General features: G+C 59.2%; 1 protein-coding gene across 2 annotated transcripts in view; it reads left to right on the forward strand.

Annotated features, from left to right (window-relative positions):
- Positions 1–9,989: 9,989 nt before the first annotated feature.
- Positions 9,990–20,485, forward strand: part of TTYH3 (tweety family member 3) — a 31,540-nt gene continuing 21,044 nt past the window's right edge. For both annotated transcript variants that reach the window (XM_017514188.2, XM_017514185.2), the window contains exon 1: positions 9,990–10,315. In XM_017514188.2, coding sequence (XP_017369677.1) covers positions 10,193–10,315 — 123 coding nt within the window. In that variant the 5' untranslated portion in view covers positions 9,990–10,192. The remainder of the gene's footprint in view (positions 10,316–20,485) is intronic.

Below are 20,485 nucleotides of genomic sequence, written 5' to 3' on the forward strand. Positions count from 1 at the left end.
CCCCAGCTCCTCCTGCCCCAGCTCCTCCAGCTCCTCCTGCCCCAGCTACTCCTACCCCAGCTCCTCCTACCCCAGCTCCTCCAGCTCCTCCTACCCCAGCTGCTCCTGCCCCAGCTCCTCCAGCTGCTCCTACCCCAGCTCCTCCTGCCCCAGCTCCTCCAGCTCCTCCTGCCCCAGCCCCTCCTGCCCCAGCTCCTCCTGCACCAGCCCCTCCTGCCCCAGCTCCTCCTGCCCCGGCTCCTTCTACCCCAGCCCCTCCTGCCCCAGCCCTTCCTGCCTCAGCTTCTCCTGCTCCTGCTGCCCCAGCCTCTCTGTACTCACGGGGACCCTGTGGAGCAGAGAGGGCTTTCTGCGGTCCTCGGAGGCTGGGCTGGGCCCCCAGAGCTGGGTCTCCGCTCTAGGCCCCCTGAAGTTGAGCCCAGTAGGGCCTCCTGCATCCCACATTCTCTCTGCTGGGCTGCAGGCCCAGCTGGGAACTCTGGGAAGGAAAAGGTGGTGGGGGGTGGAGGTGGGGGCGAGTGGGGTGGGTGAGTCCCAGGCCTGCAGGTGGAATAAGGCAGCCCCAGGATTCCAGCCACCACCCCCTCCCCATCTTGGGTGGCCTGTGGCGAGTCTCAGGCCCTGTCTCTGAGTGACTGTTAGCCAGTGGCCAGGGAGGCCTGTGCCAGCCAGCAGGGCTCTGTAAGAGCAAGAGGCTGTTCATCCCAGACACAGACCCCAAGCGTCTATCCCAGGCCCAGCCCTGGACCTCATAATATCACCATCACCACCTTGCTTCCAGAAGCCTCTGCCTGCTCCTCTCCGGAGCCCTGCACCCCTGCACCCTCCCCCTCTCAGAGCGATGTGGAGGCTTCGCCAGTCCTGGGAGGACTCTGGACTTGGTCCTGAGGTCCTGGGAGGCCAGGAAGGGGCTGGCAGGGGGGGCAGCAGGCCAGATTCCTTGGTGGAGATGAACCGGGGTGGTGCAGAGAAGTTCAGGGCAAAGGGCATGGCCTTGCCACCCGGTGCTCCGGGGGACCTGGAAAGAGGCACTTCCTTTTCTGAGCCTCTGGAGCTGAGACTGCAGGTGTGGAGCTGAAGAGTCCTTCTCCAATGTCGACTGGCTTCTGTGCATGGAGTAGGGGGCCGCACCAGGACAGGGTGATGACACCTCTGAGGGGCTTCCCCAGGTGGCCCCAGAGGTCTTCACATGATCCAAAAAAGGCCCTACCTCCTGTCTCCAGACCTTTCCTATGAGATGAGCCCCTCTGGGCAAGCAGGCCACCCCTAGAGCGGCTTCCAGAACCTTCCCTGCTTGTCCTAGGATAGGAGCTGGGCGAGCGGCAGGGGCCACAGAGGGGCTGCCTGTAACCAACCTCAACACATAGCACTCCTTCCCCTGCACTGAGCTGGGTCTCCAGGGTGTTGTGTTCTGGACAAAGCCTCAGCAGAGCTGCTGGGGGTCCCTCATTTCCTCCTGGGCCCCCTGCCTTGGAAATGGCATGTCAAGGGGAGGATCGGGTCTCCAGAGACTCCCTAGACCCAGCAGCCTGCCCAGCCTAGTGAGGGAGACCCTGGGCTCCCTGGGCTCCCTGAGCCCACCCTGGCCAGGAAAGCAGCCAAGGAAGCTGAGCCAGCCTTTGCCCATGCGTGGGGAGTGAGGTTTGTTGGATCCAGCCTTTCAGACCTAGAGGGTGCAGACACTCCCTTGCCCAGGCCAGACAGAAACACAGTGGACGTGAGGTGGGGACAGGGCCCCCCACAGGGACATGGGGCGGAGCACGTAGGTTATGTGGGGCCTGGACTTAGACAGCCCTTTTCCCAGCATAACCCCAGCACCCACCCGTGGAGGGAAGCATGACCCTACTCCTTTCACAGCTGGGGAAACCAAGGCTCAGAGAGTTGCCTGGCACTCTCTAAGTCTCTGCTCTTGAAAGGGGAGCAATGTCTCCTTGGCAGCTCAAGCTTGTGACAGCCTGAGGGTCCTGTGAGAGCAGTAGGCGGGGCTCCTGAGAGGGAGGTGAGACTCTGTCCCCCACTCTACCACCCACTCCACCCCAGCGCCTCCCTCCACGCCCACCCTGGCCTGTTTCTGAAGGTCTGTGAAAGACATCTTATTCACCAAGCTCAGGCAGTGGTGTTGGTGGTCCGCCTGCCAACAGTGACTCAGCCAGCCTTTGTCACCAATGCCAATTGCAGCCCACAGGGCGGCCAGATACCCCCGCCACTGCTCCTGGAATTGGGGCACTGGAGACCACCTGGAAGCGACGATTGTACCAGGTCGTGATGAACATTCCTGCTCAGACCCAGCCGGCTGCCGGCACCCACAGAGCGGGTGTGTGTTTTTTACTAGCAGACAAACAACATCCCTTGAAAGCATCAGAACATTAAGAAAGCTTTCCCCATTTCATTTTTTAGATGGAGTCTCACTCTCTGTCGCCCAGGCTGGAGTGCAATGGTGCGATCTTGGCTGATTGCAACCTCTGCATCCCGAGTTCTAGCAATTTTCCTGCCTTAGCCTCCCGAGTAGCTGGGATTACAGGCACATGCCACCATGCCCAGCTACTCTTTTGTATTTCAGTAGAGACGGGGTTTCACTGTGTTGCCCAGGCTGGTCTTGAACTCCTGAGTTCAGGCAATCCACCAGCCTTGGCTTCCCAAAAGTGCTAGGATTACAGGCATGAGCCACTGTGCCCAGCCTCGTTTTTGTTTTTACATTTTTAAGACAGGGTCTTGTTCTGTCACTCAGGCTGTAGCACAATGGTGCAATCACAGCTCACTACAGCCTCGACCTCCTGAGCTCAGGTGATCCTCCTGCCTCAGCCTCTCAAGTAGCTGGGATTACAGGCATGTGCCACCAACACCCAGCTAACTTTTGTATTTTTAGTAGAGACCGAGTTTCACTACGTTGGCCAGGCTGGTCTGGAACTCCTGACCTAAGTGATCTGCCCTCCTTGGCCTCCCAAAGTGCTGGGATTACAGGCGTGAGCCACCGCACCTGGCCCCTCCCCCACGTTGGAGTTCCCAGTACTGTTTCCCTCTTTCTGTCCATGTTTACTCATTGCTTAGCTCCTGCTTATAAGTGAGAATGTGCAGTATGCGAGTGAGTTCACTGAGGATGATGGGCTCCAGCTCCATCCGTGTTCCTGCAAAGGCCATGATTTCATTCTTTTTTATTTTTTTTGAGGTGGAGTTTCGCTCTGTAGCCCAGGCTGGAGTGCAATGACACGATCTTGGCTCACTGCTACCTCCACCTCCTGGGGTTCAAGTGATTCTCCTGCCTCAGCCTCCCGAGCAGCTAGGACTACAGGTGCCCACCACCATGCCTGGCTAATTTTTATATTTTTAGTANAGACAGAATTTTACCAAGTTGGCCGTGATGGTCTCGATCTCTTGATCCACTCGCCTTGGCCTCCCAAAGTGCTTTGATTACAGGTGTGAGCCACCTTGCCTGGCCTCATTCTTTTTTTATGGCTGTTTTCTCAATGAGTCAGGGTTGTGGTTTGGGATAAGTCTCTTCCCTTCTCAGAGCCTCAGTTTCCCTATCTGTAAAATAGGAAACTGGACTCAGTGGATGCTAAGTTCACCACCCCCTGTTGGTGACGTGGGTTTCCAAAGAGGTCACAGCAGTTGGGCCAAGCCCGACCTAAGTCCCAGGTCTGACGACTCTCAGCACAGTGCCCACTGCAACAAACCCTTGCTGCTGGTGGAGCTGCGTGAACAGGCTAATTTTTTTTTTTTTTTTTTTTTGAGATGAATTTTCCCTTTTTTTTTTTTTTTTTTTTTTTTTTTGAGATGGAGTCTCGTCCTATCGCCTGGGCTGGAGTGCAGTATCGAGATCTCAGCTCACTGCAACTTCTGCCTTCCAGGTTCAAGTGATTCTCCTGCCTCAGCCTCCCGAGTAGCTGGGATTACAGGTGCGCACCACCACGCCTGGCTAATTTTTTGTATCTTTAGTAGAGACAGGGTTTCACCACATTGGCCAGGCTGGTCTCAAACTCCTGATCTCATGATCCACCCGCCTTGGTCTCCAAAGTGCTGGGATTGCAGATGTGAGCCACTGCATCTAGCCCCACCCCCCTCCCTTTTTTTGTTTTTTGAGTCTTGCTCTGTTGCCCAGGCTGGAGTGCAGTGGTACAATCTCAGCTCACTGCAACCTCCGCTTCCCAGGTTCAAGCCATTCTCCTGCCTCAGCCTCCTGAGTAGCTGGGATTACAGGCGCCTGCCACCGTGCCTGGCTAATTTTTGTATTTTTAGTAGAGACAGGGTTTCACCATGTTGGTCAGGCTGGTCTTGAACTGCTGACCTCCTGATCTACCCTCCTCAGCCTCCCAAAGTGTTGGGATTACAGGCATAAGCCACCATACCCAGCCACTAAGTTTTTTAATGTTTTGTAGAGATGAGAGTCCCCCTATGTTTCCCAGGCTGGTCTGGAGCTCCTGGTTCAAGCAATCGCTCCAACCTGGGCCTCCCAAAGTGCTGGGATTACAGGCATGAGCAGCCATGGGTGGCCTCAGGGTGCTGTTTGCAATCCACACTAGGCTTGGGACCCAGACACCCAGTCTTGTTAATCTTATGTGGCAAGCAGGGAAGTGCTGGATGACACACTCGACTTCAGTGAGTGGACTCAGGACAGAATTCCTGGCCTCTCAGAGGCCACCCCCACTGGTCTTCTCGCTCCCAGTGGCTTTCTGGACAAGGCGAGGCTGCTGGCTAGGTGAGCCCGGATAAATGAGAGGCGCTCACATCCTCGCACTGGCCAGGTCTGCGTGGCTTGCTTCATGGTCCTCTTGGGGACCACGCTGGCTGGCATCTCTCCCAGCCTCCAGAGCCGCGGGCTGGTTGTCTCAGACCCAGATTGAAAGTGGCGCTCCTGTGGCTTCCCTGCAGCCAAGATCCATCAGCCAGGTGTCTGTGGTCAGCCAGGCACCAGGCTGGCTGTGCAATCACAGCGTCACCCAGCCTCATCTCAGCAGGCACCAGGAAGCCCCACCCTGTAGCCCTCTCTTCCCGGCCAGCGAGCTCCCTCTGCACTGAAAACGTGAACCTCTTTGGATGGGGCCCAAACACAGGGAATTCCATTCTCCTGGCTTCCGCCCCAGCATCTGGGGGCCCTCAGCTCAGGCCTGGCCTCTCTGCAGGCCTGGGGACAGCCGTTCCGAGCCTCAACCCTGACACCTTCCTGGCGTGGGGGACAGACCCTGGGAGCTCCTCCGTTGGGACCAGACACTTCTACCAGAGGCTTCCCGACAACTCGGCCCTCGGCAGTCTCGCCTCACAGACTTTTTCATGCCTGGTTTTTGCTCACAATCCCTATTTCACTCGAAGGAAGGGAAGGATGGAGGGAGGGATGGAGGAGAGGAGGGAGGGAGAAAGGAAGAAAGGAGAAAAAGACGGAGGGAGGAAAGGAGGGAGGAAGAAAGAAGGAAGGGAAAGACAGAGGAGGAAGGAAGAAAGGAAGGGAAAGAGGGAGGGGGGAAGGATAGAGGGAGGAAAGGAGGGAAGGAGGAAGAGAGGGAGAAAGGAGGGGCAGGGAAAGAGGGAGGGTGGGGGAAGCAAAGGAGAGAAAGGGAGGGAGGCGGGAAGGAGGGAGGGAGGGAAGAAGTGAGGAGGGAGGAAGGGCCAGTGGAGCTAGGCTGAACCCTGGTTCCCTGACCGGCTGGTGATTCTCAAGGCCTCCCAGGCAGTGGCAGTGCCCGGGCCTCAGTTGCTCCATCTGTAGAGTAGGACTAAAGTCCAGCCTCAACCACAGTGGTTGCAGAACAGATGGGAAAACCACAGTAGCTCTGGGTAGTGACGTCAGGTCACAGCAGGGGGGATGGTAGCAGAAACTTCCTCCATGCTCGTCCCATGCTAGGTCCTCTATCTGGCCTTCTCTCCTTTAACCCTTCTGGAAGCTGGGGGTTTTCAGTTCCACTGGAGTTTCTCGTCAACACTGGATCCCAGCCAGCATTGCACTGGGGTGGCTTAGGGACTCTGGCTGTGTTCTTCTAGAACCTTGGCTGTGGGCCCCTTATTCTCTCCACCCTGGACCCCTTTTACCAATTTTTCCTTCACGGGCCCCTTAGGAATAGATTTCACTGTTCAAGCACACTGCAAACATTAATCAGTCATCAGCACCGTTCCATCCCACACCAATCAGAGGCACAGGGCGCCAGCCCCAAGAAGCTCTGAGAAAGCCGGTGTATTCGTTTCTGGATTTGCTGTGACAAAGCTCCACGAACTGGGTGGCTTCAAACACAGACATGTATTGTCTCACAGTTCTGGGGGCCGAAAGTCCGAGATCAAGGCTGGGGACTCTGAGGGAGGGGCTGCCCCAGGCTGCGCTCCCAGCTTCTGCTGGCCCCAGCAATGCTCGGTGCTTGGGGGCTATGGCGGCATCGCTCTGACCCCTGCTTCTGTCTTCACATGGGGTTTTTCCTTCTGTGTCTCTGTATCTCAGAGTTTGTGTCCAAATTTAGCATTTCTTTTAAGGACACCATCTTTGCACTGGGGACCACTCTAACCCAATATGACCTCATCTTAACTTGACTACATTAACAAAGACCCTTTTTTAGAGACAAGGTCTTGCTCCGTCATCCAGGCTGGAGTGCAGTGGTACAATCACAGCTCACCACAGCCTAGATCTCCCGGGCTCAAGGGATCCTCCTCCCTCAGCCTCCTGAGTAGCTATAACTACAGGCCTGGGCCACCACACCCAGCTAATCAATTTTTTTTTGTAGAGAAGGAATTGTTTTTGAAGAGAAGGAATGTTGTCCATGCTGGTCTCAAACTCCTGGCCTTAAGAGATCTTCCTGCCTCAGCCTCCCAAAGTGCTTGGATTTCAGGCATGAGCCACTGCGCCCGGCCCCTTTCTTTAAAGAAGGTCACATTCACAGATACCACAGGTTAGGACTGGAAAGTATATTTTTGGGGAACATAATTCAAACCACTACACCTGAGTTATCATTTTTTTTTCTTTTTGAGATGGAGTCTTTCTCTGTTGCCCAGGCTGGAGTACAGTGGCATGATCTCAGCTCACTGCAACCTCCATCTCTGGGTTCAAGCGATTCTCCCACCTCAGCCTCCTGAGTAGCTGGGATTACAGGCATGTACCACCACGCCTGGCTAATTTTTGTATTTTAGTAGAGACGAGGTTTATCATATTGGCCAGGCTGGTCTCAAACTCCTGACCTCAGGCAATCTCCCCCGCCTCAGTCTCCTAGTGTTGGGATTACAGGAGTGAGCCACCATGCCTGGCCCTGAGTCATCATTTCACATAATGTCTGCATTAGGCTTTCTGGCTTTTTTTTTTTTTTTTTTTTTTTTTTTTTTTTTTTTTTTTTTTTTTTTTTTTTTTTTTTTTTTTTTTTTGAGATGGAGTTTTACTCTTTCTCCCGGGCTAAGTGTAATGGTGCAATCTCGGCTTACTGTAACCTCCATCTCCCAGGTTCAAGTGACTCTCCTGCCTTAGCCTCCCGAGTAGCTGAGATATACAGGTGCCTGCCACCATGCCTAGCTAATTTTTGTATTTTTTAGTGGAGACGGGGTTTTGCCATGTTGGGCAGGCTGCGCCCGGGCAGGCTGGTCTTGAACTCCTGACCTCAGGGGATCCACCAGCCTTGGCCTCCAAAAGTGCTGGGATTACAGGTGTGAGCCACCACGCCTGGCTGGCTTTCTGGTTTTATCAGAAGAAAAAGCACAATTTTGCAAGGCTTCTGGAAACATGGGAAGGAACTCATGTATTCCCTGTCTGCATGTGTGTACCCCTGGCAGGACTGCCAGGCTGGTGTGGAGGGCACTGGAGTCAGGGGGAAGCTGGAGGTCCGTCTGTGGCCACAGGAGCTGCTGCCAATAGCAGGAACGAGAAACAATCTCCGTCCATTAGGACAATTTCTGCAGCTGGCCAGGGTTTGTCCCTTTCATCCCTGGAGTTACACGACACAGAACCCTGAGGTCAGAGTCAACCGGGGGCATGGGCCATGCAGGCGATCCCCTCGCTGTGCAGATGAGGGCACAGCTTGGATGCTGGAGCAGTGTCAGGCTAGGAGTGGGCGTCCTGCCTATGCCACCTGTTCACAGTGAACACTCAGCGGGTGCCAGGGAAGAGGACTCACCTGGCCAGGTACCAACCCACCCCAAGGAGGTAGCCTTGGTCTTAGGGGGCTGGAGGGGTCTTCATTCTGCCTGGAGCTCCCAGCAACCTTGGCATTGGAGAGAGAGGAACCTGAGCCAGTATCCCCACCCCACCCAGAACTCCTGGCTCTTCAGCCTTTAGGGATGAAGAATGAGACCTCCCTGATTCTGCTCGGCCGTTATTTCCCAACTGGGTGGTGTCTCTAATTTATCCAGTGGGTGGTAACTACAGCTTGGCTAGGCCCTCTTGCCCGGTGCCCTATCACAGGAAAACAGGCAAGTCAGGGTAGTCGATGAGCTGATGCCCAGGCCTCCTGGGAAGCCACTGCCCAGAACTGTCCCTGCCTGCAAAGAGCCCTTCCTGCCAGGAAAAGCCTGCCTGCCCACAGAGCTGGCCGAGCTGGGCACAGCAGATGGTGGAGCCCGGGTGTGGAAACCTGTTTCTCAGTACACAGGAGGTCCAGGAATAAGGCCCCAGGTGGTGAAACAGAGCCAGGATGCACCCACTGCCCCTGGAGTCAGGAGGAGGCATGCACCTGGGCCCAAGCAGGTACTATGTCCATCCTCCTGGCTCCGGCAGCCCCCATCTCCCCTTTTGCAGAGGAGGAGGCACAGCCCTGTTAGGAAATTTGGATGTGTGGCTCCAAAGCTCATGATTGGCCCTCACTAGCAGTTGCCTGAATTTTCAGGTCCCAGGATGCCAGGACATGGCATCGTCTTCATCTTAGGTATTGACAAAAGACTCAACTTGCCCCAGAGGGAAGGCTGGATGGGGACTGAATCTATCTTTGGATCCACTTAACACTCATACCTTTTTAAAAAAAAAATTTTTTTTTCGAAACGGAGTCTGGCTTTGTTGCCCAGGTTGGAGTACAGTGGTATGAGCTCCACTCACTGCAAACTCTACCTCCTGGGTTCAAGCAGTTCTCCTGCCTTAGCCTCCGGAGTAGCTGGGACTACAGGCACCTGCCACCACGACTGGCTAATTTTTGTATTTTTAGTAGAGACGTTCCGTCATGGGGTTTCACCATGTTGGCCATGACTGGTCTCGAATTCCTGACCTCAGGTGATCCACCTGCCTCGGCCTCCCAAATTGCTGGGATTACAGACTTCAGCCACTGCGCCCGGCCAACACTTGTACCTTAATCATCCCCTTTTACAGACACCAATGCACAGAGTGGTGCACAGAGCAGTTAAGTAACTTGCCCCAGATCACACAGCTCTAGATGCCCCAGCAAGATCCTGAATCCAGATCATGTCCATTGTACAGACAGGCCACTTGGTGCCTTGCTGAGCACTGTGGGCTGTGTGCTGTGTCTGTACAATGGGTAGGCCAAGGCCAGCCCAGTCCAGCCCTGCCAGGCCGGACCCCCGCAGTAAAATGCAAGAAACGTGCAAAGATCGAAACGACGACCGAACGCACGGAATGAAGCGTCGCTGCTTCTGCAGCCGGGGTTCTAGCCCCCACGGCCACGTGGAAAGGCAGGTTTAGGTCTTACAGCGCTGTGAGCCAGTCCTCCAGCGCCTTCGGGGCCGGCGCCCTCCACCAGGGCGAGGAAGTGGGCGGAGCGTCTTCCGGCGAACCAATGACGGTTCAGAGGCGGGGCAGGAGGGCGGGGACATGCGGAGGGGCGGGGACATTGGGTAATGGGAGGGCATGAGAGTGGAGGGGCAGAAGCATCAGGTAAAAGGACCAATAGAGATGCAGAAACGGGTGGGCGGGGCAAAATGTGGGGCGGGATTGGCGGGAGATAGGCCAATGGTGGGTAAGAGGCGGGCCAAGGGCGGGGCGCGCGGAGGCTGGCCTGGAGGGTGGCGGGCCAATGGAGGCTCGGGGGCGGGGTCGGCGGGCGGACGGGCGGGGGCGCGGAGGGGGCGGCGGCGGCGGCGGCGAACAAAGAGGCGGCGGGCGCGGGCGGCCGAGCGGAGCCGAGCGCAGCCGAGCCGGGCCGAGCCGGGCCGGGCCGGGCCGGGCCCAGGAGCGCGCGGATGATGCGGGCGGTCAGGCCGGGGTCGGCGGGTCCCTAAAGCCCGCGCCCCGGGCCAGCGAGGGAGCCCCGCGCAGGCCGCGCGTATCCGAAGGCGGCCGGGCCCCGCCATGGCCGGGGTCAGCTACGCGGCGCCCTGGTGGGTGAGCCTCCTGCACCGGCTGCCCCACTTCGACCTGAGCTGGGAGGCCACCAGCAGCCAGTTCCGGCCCGAGGACGCTGACTACCAGCAGGTGACACGGGCCCCACGGGGTCACAGGGTCAGGGTCCCCAGGTCACGGCCCCCTCCCCTCCCAGGGCCACGGCCCCCCTCCCCGAGGGCCTAAGGACCCCTTATCCCCCATCCAGGGTCACAGCCGCCTCCTCCTCGCGGGTCCTGGCCTCCTTCCTTCTCGAGGGTCTCTTCTGATTACAGGGACCCCCTCCTCCAGGGTTATGGCCTCCTCCTCAAAGGTCTAAATCCCCTCCAACCCGTCGAGGGTCCATTGTCCCCCTCCCGATTCTGGCCTTCCCTTCTGGTGTCACTAAGGCCCCCCTTTCTGGGGTTTCATGGAGCTGCCTCTCCCCCCTCCGTGAGCCCCCTTGGCTAGTGGAGGGCCTCTCCATCACTGGGGAGCAGCCTGGTGCTGTGTCCCAGTAGAGACCCCTCCCCAGATGACCCCCAGGCTCTGAGATCAGAGCCGGTGCCTGAGCACATTGGGTGCAGGCAGGCGGGGACTCCTCGCCCACTCACCCGCGGCTGGGGAATCCTACTGCCAGGCTTCCAGTGGGTGAATGGCCTGAGCCGCCGCCAGCCCTCTGTGGTCGGTAATGACCCCCTGCTTGGCGGTCAGGCTGTGGGATGTACACAGCGTGTCGTGTGTGGCCGTGGGAGACAGGCTGCCTGTAGCCCCCAGGGGAGGGAGGCCTGGCGGCTGGGAAGCACCATGGGCCTCAGGCAGGGAAGCTGGAAGTGGCTGAACCCGGGCAGAGCTCGGGGTTGGCAGGGGGCCCTTTGCAGCCCTCTCCCAGAGGAGCTCTTGGCCTGGCATCATGCCAGGCCCCAGCACCACCCCCATGGCCAAGCTACTGTCATTCGAGTGTGGGGCAGGGGACCAAGCTGTGGGCATTTCCTTCCTGCCTGGAGATCCGGATTCCAGAAGCCCCGTGACCAGGGTCCTTGGTCACCCGGAGTTTCTCTCTGGACAGATAATGGCAGAGCTCCATGGTGGGGTGGGAATGGCTTTTTGCTTATCAAAATGGCTTGGGAATCCGGTATTCCGCGGACAGCCTAGCACCTGGATCTTCAGAACTGCATTGTCTGTGGCCTCCCGCATCCAGAGGAGGGAAGCGGAAGTGGAGAAGCCCAGTGCTCCCAGCCTCGCGCTCACCTGCACCCAGGCCCCTCAGCCCATCAGATGACGTTTCCTAACAGATGAGGAAGGGGGCGAGGGATCAGCCCAGGCACGCCCAGACACAGCAGGGAGGAGGGAGGCGGAAGGATTGGTATAAAATCTCACGCCTGCGCCTGCGTTCTAGAGGCCCAGTCCCGGGGGACCGTTCGGTGTGGGTGCAACGCACATCCAGGAACTTCTGGAACTTCTTCCATGCGCTCGGCTTTGTCACTTGTCCCTGGAAGACTCTGTTGAAGCTGCAAGGAGGGTGTGCTGTACTTTGGAAAGTTCTCTGCCCTGAGGGTTTGGCCCATTTGTCAGTTCTGAAGCTCCGAGCGCGGCAGGAGTGGGGGGTGGGGGGGTGGGGAGGGAGGCTGCTGTTTCCTGATGGCACTTGGGGTGCCACCTGCCTAAGCTGCCAGCCACAGTTGGACTTCCCTACAGCCCGCCAGGGTGCCTGCATTCCCAGATGGGAAACAGGGAGTGAGAGGCGATGATGTCTGCAGCCCACGGGGCCTCCGGGCAGTGGCCAAGCCCCTCTGCTCAGCCTGGCCTGCCTGGCCTCTAGCAGGGTGCTGTGGCACGGGGAGGCCCTGGCTTCTGCCCTCTTTCCTCCCCTGCCCTGCGCTCTGTTCTGCTGTGGGAGGGCTCTGACTCACTCTCTCTCCTGCCTCGTCTCCACGGAGCAGAATTAGCCACTGAATAATTCACGATATGGAAACCAGCCTGCCTCCATCCCCCGCCGCCTCCACTCCTGGCTCTTGGTGAGGGGCTGTGGCGTGAGCTGGTCCTGGCGTGCGTCCTGCCCGTGCCCGTCGAGTGCTGGTGCTTTGGGGCAACTACTTGGCTTCTCTGAGCCTTCATTGCCTCATCCTGAATCTGGGCTAGCTGTTCCACCTGTATAATAGGGTCGCCCCTGGGGGTCAAGGGCCAGGAGCCCCCTTCCAGGGAGGGTGGGCAGTGGGTGGGTCTGGGCCGTGGCAGGCACCCCTTCCTGCCTCCCCTGGTAAGGAGTTGGTGGCTGTAGGGGAGGTGGACCCCTCACCCATCCTGACCTAGGGTTCCCTCTTAGCTGTCTGTGTGCTGCCCCCACCTGGGCTGTGCCCTGCTGGGGAGTGGGCATCTGCTTCGAGGTTATCAGGACAAGGGGGATGGGGGAGGTGGGGCCTGGTGCTAGGAGTTGGGGGTGTAGCACGAGGGATTTGCCTTTGTCCTTTGCTATTTCAAGCCCCTGTGGTCTGCTATTGGGAATCCTGGTGAAACCCCCTGGAGGGACTAGGGCCAGGTCCTGCTTCAAGGCCCTGCATGGGACTGCCTGTCATCAGCTGCTTTTCCCACAGCCCCAGGAGGTGGGGACAGTTGCTCCATTGTACAGATTAGCAAACTGAGGCTCCGAATCACATAGTGAGTAAGCGGTGGGGACAAAAGCCCTGCTCCTTTCTGCAGGCCTCTGCTCCTGCCCCCGGCGGAGCCCCAGTCAGCCTGGAGTTGCAGGCTTCCCAGGTTCCCCCACGGCTGCCTTGCTGCTGGGGGTATGACCGTGAGATTAGGAGCTGATGGGGGCTGAGGGATCTGTGGAGGGGCAGGAGGTGGAGGGGCATCTGGGGTCGGCTCCAAGGAAGTCGCTTCCTTGGAGTGCAGCCTGGACTCTGTAGAAGTCCCCGAGGCGCGACTCCCCAGTCAGTGACTGTGGAGATGGGCTGCAGGGCTGGGCTCCCACGCTGCCTGGGCATTTGAGTGAATGGGGGCTGTGTCGTTCCCGGGGGTACTGGAGGCCTGCAGGAGGCCTGAGACTCCCTGGTGGCCCTGCAGCTGAGCTGGCAGAGCTGGGCCTGAGGCCTGGGCACCTGGTGTGGCCCGGGCCAGTCTGCGCTGTATAGTGAGTCCTGAATGTCCAGTGGGCCTGGCTGACCTGGCCTCGGGCAGGGGCTCCTGAGGGCCCCAGAGCCTTCTCTTCAGCTGGAGCGTCGCAGGCCTGCACCTTCACTCTGTCACTTCCTTCTGCGTGACCTTGGGTGGTCCGGCCGCCATTGTGGGCTTTATTTGGGGGAGGCCTGCCTGCTCAGCTCTCACCAGCCCTTTGTGATCCCGTGTCCTCAGGTGGGGATCAAGTTCATGCTCACTCACCTCAGCCTCTCTCTTGGGCTCACTGTCTCCTCCAGCTCAGGACCAGATACAGGAGAACAGCTATGCCCTGTGGTGGGTTCCAAACTGGGCAGTGGGAGCCCAGTGGTCAGGGAAGGCTTCCTTCAGGAGGTGGTGTTAACTGGCCTGCCATAGAGGCTGCAAGCCTGGGGGCCGACAATCAGGGTTATGAGTCGCCTTCTCCTTTCTGACTCCTTCATGGGCCACACCAGCCCTGGCAGGTGATAGTTTCACTGGGACACCTGCCCTAAGCCCCTGCCTCAGGTTTGCATAGCCTGGAGGGCCTGTTTTCCATTAGAGTCTGGAGTGCCCAGATGTTTCTGTGAAGACCCTAATGATAACACTGAGGTCACTATGCAGAGACTTGGGGAAAAGCTTCCGGGCTGGGGGAACAGCACGTGCAAAGGCCCTGGGGCAGAGAGAAGCTTGAGCCTTGGGGAGAGGCCTCAGCCCCACATGTTAGAGGGTCACTCTGGTCTGACTGCACAAGGGGAATGTGCTACCTCAGGAACTGGTGAGTCCTCTGTGCCAGGAGCTGTGCCAGCCCAGGCTGAACAACCACTCTGAGAGGATCTGAGCTCTGGGAGTAGGGCAAGTGTTCTCCTAGCAGAGCTGGGAGCCAGCTCCTAAGAGCACAGCACCTCTGTGCTGGCACTCACATGAGGTCAGCCTCGTGCCCAGTTGCAGGCTGGGGGGCCATTCCCCAGGACAGGGCTGGCCTGTTATCATCCTCCCCACTCATCAGAAGGAAATGAGCTCCAGTTAAAACAGCAGCTTTGGTCGCCTGTCTTGTCGTTTATGAAAGCGGTATACATTCATGGAACATTTGGGGAAAAGGGAAGAGCGTGAGACAAAAACGTCCCTCCAGCTGGTTTCCGTCCAAGCACACAGAGCTGTAGGGTGGGTGTCCCTGAGAACTGGAATCCTATAGCTTTTTACACGTCCTGTACTTTGGACTGCGTCTAGGGCCTTTGGTTCCAGATGCTTGTCCTGTGTCCCGTGGTGCCGGGCAGGATTCTGTAGCTGCAGGGGACAGAAGCGGGCCAGACCTGGAGGCCCCCAGGGAGCGGGGCAGAAGCTTTAGGAGCAAGCCCTGAGTGAACAGGAGTTGATGAACTAGACAGGGGGGCTGCAGCGAATGAGATCCTGCATTGTGGGTGGGCAGGACGCCCCATGGCTGGTCCCAGTCCGCTCTGGGCATTTCCATCTTGGCTGGCGTCTGCATTCCTTGGAAGACACTGATTGGCTGAGCTTGCCTTTTGGCCAAGTGGGCCCTGGACCACCCAGTCCACACATGCTGGGGGGTGGGTGTCAGGCCACCCTTGGCCCGGCCACTGTCTTCATCAAGGCTTCCTGCATTTGTGCTTGTGGTTTTGGTGACTCTGAGGGTGCTCTGGCCACCTCTGTCCCTAGGAGACCCAGGGGTTCTCAAGTCTCTTCCTTAGAGTGCAGCCTGGACCTGTTAGAAGTCGCCGAGGTCTTGACGGCTTTTCCTGGGTGTGCTCGGATGTTGGGGTGGGAATTCTTGCTCAGGGCACTGGCTTCCCCATCTCTGGTTTCAGCAGCGCCAGGGGCCACTGCAGTCTGTGTGTGTGGGACCCCCACTGTCCCCAACTTGCCTGGAACTCAAGGCCCAGCTCTAGGGCCCCTCTTCCGGGCATCTCCATGGTGACCCTTCTTCCTCCCCTGATCCCTGGGCAGGGGCTCCGCTGGCCAGCCCCGTCTAAGGGATGTGCAATGCCAGCTGCTCTGACCCCCCCCAGGGGCTCTGGATCAGGCTCTGGGAGAGTGGGGAGCCCTGCAGCTTGGAGCCCCAGAGGCTTGTACTGCTCGTTTCTAAAGCACTTTTCTTGGAGAGCCACCCAGTGACCCTGGGAGGTGGACACTGTGTCCCCAACATAAGCAGAAATGTGGGCCGGCCAGCATCGAGAGCTGGAAGACTGGACCCGGGTTCCAGCCACAGCCCAGCTCCGTCCCTTCCAGTGGACATGGCGTCAGTGCAGTTTGAGAGCCCAGGGGTGCAGGTTCAGAGGGGCTCAGGGGCATCTACTTCCCCCAGCTGCCCCACAGTGAGTTCTGCCAAGGCCTGGGCAACAGAAGAGGAACCGAGTTTGCAGCCAGGGTCCTGAGGTCAAGGACATGGGAAGTGCCTGATGCGGCCACCAGGGAATCAGCATGTGACAGCAGGTGGATGGTGGGTGTGGGGGGACCACAGGAGGGCCTCCCGTACCTGGGCCCACCGCTGGGGTCTGCAGGGAGCCCAAGGGGGCTTCCCACAGCCTTGGGAGGCTGGCCTGAGTCCCATCGGGCAGCACCCTCTGCGGCTGGGCCAGGCCCATGTTGGCTGAGGGTGTGAGAGGGGGCCAGGCCACTCACAGCCTGAGTGCCAGTGCCTTCGGCCTCTGAGGAGGGTGCCAGCTACGGTGCCCCTGCTTGCTCTGCCCCCTTGGGCCCGTACACGCTGGTGGGGTTCCTGGTCATCATGGGGGAGCACTCCCAAAGTTCTGGGGTACACCCGTCTCTGAGCCCTGCATCTGGGTTGGGCTGTGCCCTCTGGGCTGCCTCTCCCTGGTGGGGAGCTGAACCCGGAGACAGGGCTCCAGTCTGGTGGCTCCGGGCTGGGTCTGAGGCCAGGGACCCAGTCCCCAGGTGGCTGGTGCAGAGGCCTGCAGACAAGCTGGAAGAGCAGGGGATTTTCTGGGTGTCACGCTGAGAGATATGTCGGAGCGCGGGGACCAAAATAGACACGCTTGCTGCAGCTCTTTGGTGTCTGTTCCCTGCACGGGGGAGGGGGGGCGAGGGCAGCAGGAGAGCTGGGGCCCCTTGGCTACAGGGCGTAGGGCAGAGGCCCAGCCTATGGGGAGATGGGCAGGAGCACCTCTGAGTGTCAGCCCAAGGGCTGCCTCACCAGCCTCCTTCCAGGCCATTTCTGGAGAGTGAGGGCCAGCCTGGAGGGAGCCCCGGGGGGGTGTGGAACAGTGGGTGTGGGGCCACGTGTAGCCTGGCCGCCTGGACCTCGGACCTCAGGAGTGGGGGACAGGGATGCAAAGTTGGCCCCAACCCCGGCTCCCACGTGGCTGCTGCTGGCTGCACGTCCACCAGGCAACGGCCAGGAGCTCACCGTCATGGAATGCGTGAAACCCAAGCCCAGCCTGGTGGAAAATCTGTTTTTAATTTTGGAGCCTGGGCCGAGTGTGCTGTGGGTGAGGGCTGCAGCCACGTGGCCAGCGTGGCCACGTGGGGGGCTGAGGCCTAGCCGAGGGCTATGACCCTGGAGCCCCCACTTGTGTGAGGGGACCCACGAGGCAAAGGTGGGGGGCCCTGCTTCCCAGTGGGGGGCCCCCTGACACGGGCGGTGGTGGTAGCTTGCACACACTGAGCCCACCCTGGCCTCCCCAAGCAAGGCTTGGCCCTAGGGATCCTACCGCTTTCCCGACCCTGGCCCAGGACACTGAGGGGTTCTCACGGTGCTGGAGGCCAGAACCCCTCAGTCTGGATTGGGGTATGGGACACCAGCCCACCTCTCAGACACCCCCAAACCTTGTCACTGCCTCTAGAGGAGGGGCCTTGGCAGTTCCAGGGCTGAAGTTTGGCATCCGTGGAGTCAGGTGGGGTCACTCTCTTCCCACTGTCTGCCACATCCTCCTGGAGCCCCCGGCTGGCACTGTGGACGCAGGGGAGCCCCCCACCCAGTGGGGCCAAGCTGTCTGTCCAAGCCTGGGTCCCCAGCACCCAGTGCAGGCTGCTGTTAAGATGCCCTGAAAGCTGATGCTCCCCAATTAGCCTGGACCCCAGACAGGATCACAGGTGTCAGTGTGGAGACTCCGTCCCTATCCAGAAAGCTGAGGGTGACTCAGTCCCCACTGCAGTCAGGCTGTGTGGCTGTCACCATGTTGTGTGTCTGTCACATGGAGGCACTTCTGGCAGGATTCTGGCCCCTCAGTGGACTTTGTGCTTGGCCCCTGTGGAGCTTGTCCCTTTCCCTCCACCGAACTGTCACTTTCATAAGGAGCTGGCATGAGGGGTGGGGCAGAGCTGAGCAGGGGTGGAACCCATCTTCTGCCCGCCTCTTCTCTGGGCATCGGGGCTGCTTCTCCTGCTCCCTCTGCTCCATGTGCCTGTGGCTGTACCTTTGGCGCTCGCTGGTCCTTCCCAGGGCCACAGGCAGCCGTCAGCGTCAGCTGCAGTCACGCTGCCTGGCCTGCTGGCCTCACCTGCCCCACTGTGTGATTGTGGACTCTGGACCTGTCCCCAGGCTCCCTGTGCCTAGCAGCATGGCTCCAAGATGTATCGCTGTGTCTTTGCTTCCCTCCCTGCTCAGGGTGGACCCAAAGCAGTGTCCAGCCAAGGAACGAGCAGCTGTGGCCGGAACGGCATGGTGGCGGGATCGTGGCTGCTGCCTGTGGCTAGGCTTGGGGGCTGCATCAGGCCAGACTTCTCATCAGAGCGCCTGTGAGCTCCTCCCAGTGGGCCAGGGCCTCCTCAGCCCAGCCATGCACCGCCGTAGCCCACAGGGGTTGGCAGGACAGAGCAGGGTGTAGGTCCATGGCCCGGGGCGCCGGGGCAGGCAGCTGCTCCCAGGTGCACAAGTGTTGAGCAGCTATCTGCGTGTGTGTGGAGGGCATGTGTTCCACAGTCTGGCCCTGGCTTGCTGTGTGCCCTGCCCTGCATGGCATGCATCCTCACATGCTGCCAGGCCCAGGTACTGCCACCAGGTGCTCCGAGAGCCACCAGGATACCCAGCGGCAGCCACCTGTGCAGATGGCAGGCAGTGTGCCCTGCCCTGCAGTCATGCATGGCCCTCCCGCCTCAGCAGCCTGGTGTGGCGCAGCCTGTGCTGGTGCCGAGCCTGGCATTGTGTGGGGGGTGCCTGTGTCTGCGTGGCTGATGGGAGCCACATCCAGGAAGGGCCTGGAGGCAGAGTGGGCGTGGGCAGGAGGACAAGGCAGGCGTGGGGCACTGGCCTCACCACTACTCATGCATATTGTCTCCCCAAGCCTCCTGCCGTGCCGGCTGTCCTAAGGCCTTGGTGGCACGCTGGGCCCTCCCCTCTCCAAGCAGGGCTGGGACAAGGGCCACCCACCTGTGCAGGCAGCCAGGTCAGGTTGGGGATTCTCGCCTTGCAGGTGCTGAGCTGAGGCTCCCACAGAGCAAAGGCTGCAGCACCAGGTTTGGGTCTGGGTCTCTGACATCCTGGGGACATTCTGGAGGAGGTGGAGTGTGTCTGGGCACAGTGGGGGTTCCCTGAAGGAAGAAGGCTCTAGGCCCAGGGACAGCATATGCCGGGGTGTAGAGGCCAGAGAGCCCTGCCCGCTCCTAGCCAGCCACAGCCTGAGGCGTTCCTGCCAGGTCAGGGAGGACTTGGTGTGGCTTGGGGTATACTGGGATCCTATTGGCGGTAACCTGATCTGGGACAGAGTGAGACTTCAGACCCTGGCTCTCTGTCTGACTGGGTGTTTCCAGAGTGGTGGGGTTTTGGGGGGCCACAGGGCAGTCAGGGAGAGTCTAGGCTCACAGTGGGAGGGGGTATCGCCAGTGGATACATGCGTGGCTGTGGGGCTACAGAGGCCTGGAGAAGCAGGGGGTGGCCCAGGGCCAAGACCAGGGGGCCTAGGGTGTGGGGAGGGGAATTGAGGCAGCAGGAGGGGGTCAACCCCAGCCCCCTTGGCGCGTGCATGGCACTTGAGTCCTCCCTGGGTGCTCTGCAGAGCCCAGCGTGTAGCTTTCGACTCGCCTGACTGAGTCCTTACATCACTTCCACCATAGATGGAAAATTCCATTTGGTCAGAGCCCAGCTGCTGATCAGACAGTTCCCATTCTTTCTCTGAATGGGCCAGGGAGGGGTGGAGGGGCCGCCAGCCCGGTGGAGAAAGGTGGCTGGGCCATCACGGGAATGCCGCTGGACCAGTGCCCTGAGGGAGGCTGCCATCTGGGAATCTGGCTTTGGGAAGTGGGTGCAGAGGTCAGGCTGGCCAAGGCACGTTCCCTGCAGACAGCTGGGCTCAGGCCTGGTGCACTGGGTGCCTGGGATCTGGGGCGGGGGGCCTGAAGCAGCTGCCCGGTTTGCTGGGCACCCTGACACCTGGGCTCTAAACAGCAGATGAGAACAGGCTCTGCACTCACAGGGAGGCACCATCTCCTTCCTCAGTTGGGGGAGGCTGAGTGAGGCTGTCCCTGTTCGGGCCCTGAAGCCTGGCCTCTGGCCCCTGGAGGCTGAGGAGTAAGGCTCAGTTTGCAGCTGGCTCCATCCAGGCAAGAACAGGAGAAAGCTGCCTCAGGCAAGTGCGGTGCTCACATCTGTAATCCAGCACTTTGGGAGGTCGAGGCAGGGGGGCAGGGGGATCATTTGAGCCCAGGAGTTGAAGACCAGCCTGGGAAACATAGCCAGACCCGGTCTTTACAAAATTTTTTTAAAAAAATTAGGGCAGAGGCCAGGCACAGTCACTCACGCCTGTAATTCCAGCACTTTGGGGGACCAGGATGGCAGATCATCTGAGGTCAGGAGTTCAAGACCAGTCTGGCCAATGTGGTGATCTCCCTGTCTCTAAAATACAAAAATTAGCCAGGTGTGTTGGTGCGCGCCTATAGTCCCAGCTACTCAGGAGGCTAAAGTAGAATCGCTTGAACACGGGAGGTGGAGGATGCAGTCAGCCGAGATCTCGAGCCACTACACTCCAGGCTGGGTGACAGAGACTCTGTCCCAAAAAAAGAAAAGAAAGAAAATTAGCCAGGAGCTGTTAGTATGTGCCTGTGGTCCCAGCTACTTGAGAGGCTGAGGCAGGAGAATCATTTGAGCCCAGGAGGTCGAGGCTGCGGTGAGCTGTGAGTGTGCCACTGTACTCTAGCATGGGCCACAGAGCGAAACCCTGTCTCTAAATTTTTTTT

The sequence above is a fragment of the Cebus imitator genome, unplaced genomic scaffold (genome assembly GCF_001604975.1).
Source record: "Cebus imitator isolate Cc_AM_T3 unplaced genomic scaffold, Cebus_imitator-1.0 Scaffold519, whole genome shotgun sequence".
NCBI lineage: Eukaryota > Metazoa > Chordata > Mammalia > Primates > Cebidae > Cebus > Cebus imitator.